Source organism: Poecilia formosa, unplaced genomic scaffold (assembly GCF_000485575.1).
Source record: "Poecilia formosa unplaced genomic scaffold, Poecilia_formosa-5.1.2 Scaffold297, whole genome shotgun sequence".
NCBI lineage: Eukaryota > Metazoa > Chordata > Actinopteri > Cyprinodontiformes > Poeciliidae > Poecilia > Poecilia formosa.
The window spans coordinates 730,176-737,179 of NW_006800236.1; the positions used below are offsets into that span (position 1 = coordinate 730,176).

General features: G+C 41.2%; 3 protein-coding genes across 4 annotated transcripts; 2 read left to right on the forward strand and 1 right to left on the reverse strand.

Moving 5' to 3' along the window:
- Window positions 1-1,515: 1,515 nt before the first annotated feature.
- LOC103151955 (gamma-crystallin M3-like) lies at window positions 1,516-2,397 on the reverse strand. Its single transcript, XM_007572247.2, has 3 exons — window positions 2,332-2,397; window positions 1,935-2,201; window positions 1,516-1,841 (listed from the first exon to the last, which is right to left on the reverse strand). Exons 1-3 carry the CDS (start codon window positions 2,338-2,340, stop codon window positions 1,563-1,565), a joined length of 555 nt encoding a protein of 184 aa, XP_007572309.1. The 5' UTR covers window positions 2,341-2,397; the 3' UTR covers window positions 1,516-1,562.
- A 545-nt stretch (window positions 2,398-2,942) lies between these two features.
- Window positions 2,943-3,733, forward strand: LOC103151956 (gamma-crystallin M3-like). The gene is made up of 3 exons (XM_007572248.2): window positions 2,943-2,957; window positions 3,059-3,307; window positions 3,402-3,733. Exons 1-3 carry the CDS (start codon window positions 2,943-2,945, stop codon window positions 3,678-3,680), a joined length of 543 nt encoding a protein of 180 aa, XP_007572310.1. The 3' UTR covers window positions 3,681-3,733.
- A 1,826-nt stretch (window positions 3,734-5,559) lies between these two features.
- On the forward strand, window positions 5,560-6,413 carry LOC103151957 (gamma-crystallin M2-like). 2 transcript variants are annotated; one of them, XM_007572250.2, is made up of 3 exons: window positions 5,560-5,667; window positions 5,747-5,989; window positions 6,081-6,413. In XM_007572250.2, the coding sequence occupies exons 1-3, from the start codon at window positions 5,659-5,661 to the stop codon at window positions 6,354-6,356; spliced, it is 528 nt and encodes a 175-aa protein (XP_007572312.1). In that variant the 5' UTR covers window positions 5,560-5,658; the 3' UTR covers window positions 6,357-6,413. The 2 variants fall into 2 exon arrangements, with proteins under 2 accessions (XP_007572312.1, XP_007572311.1); XM_007572249.2 differs by lacking the exon at window positions 5,560-5,667 and having other exon boundaries at window positions 5,729-5,989.
- The last annotated feature ends 591 nt before the right edge of the window (window positions 6,414-7,004 follow it).

Below are 7,004 nucleotides of genomic sequence, written 5' to 3' on the forward strand. Positions count from 1 at the left end.
AATCTGCCCCTCGATTGTACAAAATACCCGAGTCAGCTCATCATGGAAATCCCCACCATACTGCACATCAAAGCTGTGAACGCTGCGGCCTTCCTGATTAAAATGTATGGAGGCAAATGTTATGATGACATTGCAAAGTGAAATTATTGCATGTTAACATTTTTCATTGAAGGATTGGGTGGGGGGTTGGGGTTATGTTTGTCAGAGAATAAAAGATAACCCGAGTAAATGCAAAAGATTTTTTAAAATAATTTAATTTATTAAGGATAAAAACGTTATCTAACCCGATCTGATCCGAGTCTGAGTTCATAATTCGACAGAAAGGAAAGGAGAGTGGACAAAAATGACAAACTACGGCAGACCAATACCAACTCAAACAACCCATGTCACACTGAGCCAAAAACTAATCTCAATGTTCTCCAAGAATTTTAGTGAAATATTCTACAAGTTAAGATGCATGTCTCAACAAATCTACAGTTAAAGTAACACAAAATTTCAGAAAAAATCATATCAAACAGTCAAACGTAGTCGTGGTAAAGTAATACACACCTTTGGATTCTGGAATGGGTCTGGATACCTCAAGCGTCACCCAAGACAATCGACAGGTCACTTACTACGTCTCTATAGTTACCAAAATAATTTATTTTTAGAGAGAAATCATTCAGTAAAAAACCTGATGAGTTCAACGATACTTATTTGTGTCAAATTTGATATAAACAGATACATTTTCATCTCACCAAGTTGTGTTTTGGCTAACCTGTGTCTTTTGCTTTTTTTTTTTCTTTACTTTTTAGATGTATTCTCACAAAATCTGCAAAAGCTGATATCGCTCTTATGCTGCTGTCACATTGTTTCCTTTCTTGCTATGTATGTCAGCATATTGAAAACTTGTGGCTCTAAACAAATTGAATTTTATGAAAGTCACATCTGTCAGATCTTCGATTTACTTGTGTCACTTGTGGTGTGCTCCTGCTCTGAAAAGTGCACATATATTGAGATCAAAGGTGGGGAATTCACAGAGTTCAACTCGGGACAAGGTAACTAACTTTTTTCACCGCATCACTGTCCCGTTTTATTCATTCACTTTGTTTTTTTTATTTTTGTTTTTTTCATATTTAAGGTTCAACTACCAATCTAGAAGTTCATAATTGTTGCTCTACTGCTGCCCCCAAGTGGTCAAGTTAGTCAAAATAATAATAAAGTAGGTCATGCTATCAGTTTCACTTCTGATTTTTAAACATCCTGTATGCCGAGTTGAGTAAAGCATCTGCATAGTGTGAAATGAGATTAAGTTTCATCGATTCTGTAACAATGGTACACATGTGCAACATAACGTTGGTGGCGTGGTTTGCATATTGTCACCGTTTCATTTCTATTGCACAGTAAGGTAGTGCTGGGGGGGCTCACATAGTTTTGCCTCCAAAATATTTTTAGTATGAATTGATATAATTCCAGTTTAGAGAGAACAGAGCCTTTAATCCCTGCTTGTCAAGTACAGAAAAGATGCGACAAAGATACTTCAAAAAATGTTTATTATTTTTCCTTTATAGTTTCGACCACAGTTAACACACATCCATGATGCGTCTGATGGAGCTGATTCTCATGATGTTGCTCATTCCCAGTTCGCGGAGGTTCCTGTACTCTCCTGGCCTCACGTACATCATCCTGCCTCTAAAGTTGGTCTGCTCAAACATCAGCCAGTGGCCGTCCATGACGTTGCAGGACTGGCAGTCGGACATGTAAAACCGATCTTGGAGAGACTCGCAGTCATCCATAAGTTCGTGCATCTGACCGCCGAAGTTCTCTCTTTCGTAGATCCTCATCCTGAACTGTCCCCGGTGCTGTTAAAGGAAAAGGAAAGATTTATTCTTTTCTTTCCTTGCTGGCTCGCCAATTCAGATCTCCTCCTAAAAGAGATAATACAAATATCATACCATGGGAATGATACGACAGGAGCGGATGGTGTCCATCATGGCCATACCCATCATGCCCATCATGTTTCCCATGTACTGAAAGTCAGGGTACTCTCCCCTCCTCAGGAAGATCTGGTTACCCATGAAATTGGGGCGGTCGTAGCCCACGAAGCACCCGCTCTCGACCCTGCAGGAGTTGCAGCGATTCAGGTGCATGTGGATGTCGGAGCAGTCGCTGCTGCAGTCATAGGAGCGGCCCTGGAAGCTCCTCTCCTCATAGAAAATGATCTGCAGCAAGGACACAGGAGAAAGGGTGAGACACTGCTGCTGCTTGTGTGCAGCATGATTAAGTGTTCGGACCTTTTGCAGGATTGTTTTTTTTTTTTAACATGCAAACGGAGGACAAATCGGATATTACCCTGCCCATGGTGACGGTTTTCGTTTTTCCAAATGATGCCAACCGGCGTTGCTTTTATATCCACCATCAGCTCCAGACCACCTAGCTCACCTTTGTTTGAAACATCATGACTCATCATTAGGTTCACGTGGCCTTGCATTGATTTCTTTTTACACTACACCTCAATAGTTATTATTCTATGTTAACTGTAGCTCTGAAAGGTTACGCGAGGTCACAGAAAATCCATATTTATTTTAAGTTTTTTTTTTATGACAAAAATCCAACGCTTCCCTACTCTTCAGCTGACAAGACCTTGTTGTAGTTTTGGTCTTTTTCCAGAGGCAATACTCATCTTTATATGGGTATTTTTTTGGATAAAGAGATTAATTAAGTTGTAGAAGTTGCTGGAAACGGGCATGAAACCCGATATTTAGCTGAGAATAAATGGATTATTGCAGATTCTGATGTACGCTAAAGTCTGCCACCCTATAATGCAGCTCTGTGCCACAATATAGAGTGATGACTCAAAGCTTTCAGCACAAGCCATGTGGAAATGCTACGGCTGTGCAATGTATAAAAAGGGAAAGGGTCGATGTTGGTGCGCTGAATCTCACAATTAGCTCACAATTACCATGACCATGGGGAGGGTAAGTGAAATTTCCCAAACATTAGATGCAAAATGACTCAGAGTGTAGATCAACTACCAGCTGATAATTTCACCTGTGTTATTTTTATTTTTTTTTTGTAGATTATATTCTATGAGGACAGGAACTTCCAGGGTCGCTCCTATGAGACCAGCAGCGACTGCCCGGAGCTCACCTCCTACCTGAGCAGGTGTAACTCCTGCAGGGTGGAGAGTGGCCTCTTCATGGTCTACGAAAAACCCAACTTCATGGGCCTCCAGATGCTGGTGAGGAGGGGCGAGTACCCCGACAACCAGCAACTAATGGGAATAAGCACGAGTGACTGCATACGATCTTGCCGCATGATCCCCATGGTAAGTGGAGGACTTCCCAGTCAGCAGGTCAATGTTGTGGTTTAAGTCTCAATCAGACGGTTGTTTGATTTCAGTATAATTTCTCCCTCCGCAGCAACGAGGACCCTTCCGACTGAGGATCTACGAGAGGGAGAACTTCGCGGGCCAGATGCACGAGCTGGTGGACGACTGCGAGAACATGATGGACCGCTTCCGCATTTCCGAGTGCCAGTCCTGCAACGTCATGGAGGGCCACTGGCTGATGTTCGAGCAGCCCAACTACAGGGGCAGGATGCTGTACCTGAGACCAGGAGAGTACAGGAACCTGCGGGAGATGGGGTTGAGCAGCGCCACGAGGTTCAGCTCCATCAGGCGCATCATGGACGCCTGTTAGCTCTTGAGCCTTGAATGTAGCCGGTGAAAACCAGAATAAAGCAAGCTGAAATCTTGAATGTGTTTGTACTTGTGCCTTATTCTGACCTAAACTAGATGGGGAAGGAAGAGTTTCTGCCATTTCTAGTGTATTTATGGGAACTTTTTGCACTTTTAAAGCACAAGATTTGGACAAACCCTTTCATATTTCTAAAAGTTCACATTAGCAGAACAATTATATTTAAAATGTTGATACAGTGGAACAACTAATAACGCCTAAAATGACCTATTTTAATAGGTCAAGCGTTGGATATGTCATAATATGCATTAATATGCACAGCAAAACCGTCTTGGCACTACGGCATGAGACCTACAGCTACGGTCATCCTAAATTCCGACCTTAGGGAAACAACCAATCAGTGCCAAGGAAAATCAATGGCGCTCCTGGATTGGCTGCTTTGCAAAAACCAGCCAATAGCATGTCAAGTGGCATTGCTCCTGTGTGGCTTACATAGTTCAGCTTCCAAACTGTATTTCCTTTTGAATGTTTTACAAACGCTTTACGAAGTGATCCATGAACTGGCGAGTTTTCCGGAAATAATTTGGTGTCACGTTCCAGAGAAACATCCACGAAGAGGTCAATCTCTGAATAGACTCTGTTTTTAATCCATTAAAAACAGAGTTGTCTGTTTTTAATGGATTCTCTCAACAAATCAGTCTCAAAAGCAGACACAAGGAACACAACGAATGAGGAACTAAAGGCTGGGTAACACAATGTAATTGCTTGAATGCAGTTAAACACCTTCTGTGCAGAACGTTTTATTCAATTGTGCGCTTTAGATATCTGTGTGTGGACCATGTTGCCAAACTGTTCTGTGCAGTTGTTCATATATTGCAAACAGTTATCTCTCCCGGCTCTATGAATTAAGTCACTGATGTTGCAAGAATCCCTCATCCCAACACACAGAGGTTATGGTGCAAAATGTGTTTTTTTTTTTTGTTTTTGTTTTTTACATATTTCTGTCTTCAATTGTCTTCAATTCAAGCAGCAAAAAGTGTCACCTTGAACTGCATTTTGCATATGTTGTTTTTACTTATTCATTTCTCTTGAATCAAACTAGTCATACACAAGTGGGATCAAAATTAACTTCAAATGGAAAATGAAACAGGCATCACCCTAAAGATAATTTGACATAATAAATGGGGGACATTTTATTTTCTAAATAATTAAGGACAAATATTGTACTATTGCAAATAAGTCCTTCTTACATTGACCAGCTTTTTGCATTTTTCCACTGGTATTTGGGTGATTTCTTTTGTCAATGATCACCAAATGTTTGAAATTGGAAAGCCTCTTTGCCATCACCTTAATCTTTAGCTCTCTCCATAGAAACTCTATCAGAATCAAATCAGTATTCAGGACCTATAATAGCTACAACTTTTTAATAGTGTGGGGGGGAAAACAAGTAAAATAATATCAAGGCTACTAAAAACTGTAATAAAAAAAAATCACCCCGAAATTATTTAATTTCCACAATGTGCTGTTCAGGTTATATAATTCACATATAATTATATAACCTGATTTCCAGGACATTCCACTCACTATGCGCACAACAAAACTGCATAAAACCTCACTGTTGAAATATTTTTTGTACCATACAAATGCAAAATAAAAAAAATAAAAAAAATAAAAAAAACAACAGCAAATTTATGTAAGATTCCTATAATACAGATTCAGATGCAGTCAAATGTGAAGAAGTATGATTATTTTCTGTCATCCATGCTGTTTGCAGCTGATCCTCTATCGTTCCAGCGTGTGTTTGATAGAGGCTCATCATGAAGCTGGAACAAAGGCAAATCAAATGACACCAAGCTGTTTCTGCTGATATGCAAATCCAGCTCATTTGGGTATCAAAGACTTGCCACGCTCTGCACATTTTCTTTATGGATAAATACTTTGATGGGCCTGCAGCAAAGAACCAGGTTTACATTGCATCCAAATGGGGAAGGTAAGATCTTCCACTGCAGTAAAGCGTTTAAAAAGCGACAGAAAAAAAAAATCATATACTCATGCTTTCCCCCTCGCAGATCACGTTTTTTGAGGAGAAGAAATTCCAGGGCCGCTGCTACAACTGCAGCAGCGACTGCGCCGACCTGCACACGCACTTCAGCCGCTGCAACTCCATCCGGGTGGAGAGCGGCGTGTGGGTGATCTACGAAAGGCCCAGCTACAAAGGTTTCCAGTACATCCTCAGCCCCGGGGAGTACGCCGACAGCCAGCAGTGGATGGCCTTCAGCGACAGCGTCAAATCCTGCCGTGCTGTGAAGAACGTGAGAGTCTGGATGCAAAAGATTCAGGAAACACTTAAGTTGAATTTAAGATTATCCCTGCAATGACCCTCTCTCTTATGTTTGTTTGTAGATTTATGGCAGTTCCTGGAAGCTGAGGCTCTATGAGAGACCAGATTTTGGAGGGCAGGCGGTGGACTGCTCTGACGACGTCGCCTCGGCGTATGATACCTACAAGATGCGCGAGGCCTACTCCTGTGTGGTGACAGACGGCGCCTGGGTGCTGTACGACCTCCCCAACTACAGGGGGCATCAGTACCTCCTGGAGAGGGGAGAATACCGGCAGCACGACGACTGGGGGGCGTCGTCTCCTGGCATTGGCTCCTTCCGTAGGATCACAGAGTTTTAAGTGATGGAAGCTTCTTCTAAATGCCTGCACAACCAATAAAATTAAAGCAAATCCTGACTTGTGTCTTCATTAGTTTATTAGAGTTATGGTCAGAAGTTTATACGCTCATCATTTGCATGAAAGTCATGAATATTTGAATGTATCTGGCGTTTAAGGATATAGTACAAAAATGTTCAAAAGGACTTTGGGGTCAAAGTCTGTTGTCCCAGTTACATTTATCCCAAAACCAGTTCTGATGATCGTCCAGGTTGTCGTCCATTTTCTACAAACCAATGCACTGCTAATTTCAGTCAAACTTGATAGCATTCATTTTGGAGCAGCACCTTTCTTGTCTTTACCCTCTATGTCTATGGCTATTATAAACTGATTCATCAGCATCTTCCAGGACATTCTGGAGTCATGGAATTTTCCACTCTGCTCCTCCAGACTAGCAGCAGCAGAAGTTAGCAAACACCTGGAAGAACTGCTGATCTCATTATATGAACTCCTAAGGACGAATGTAAATGGCATAATCAAAACAGCATAATCAAGATTAAGTGCTGAAGGTGGAGTGTCTGACAGACAGAGATCCAGTGTCAAGGATTAAATTGCTAAGTAAATTTTCTTTTATGTTATGTTTGATATATATATATATATATAAAAAAAAAA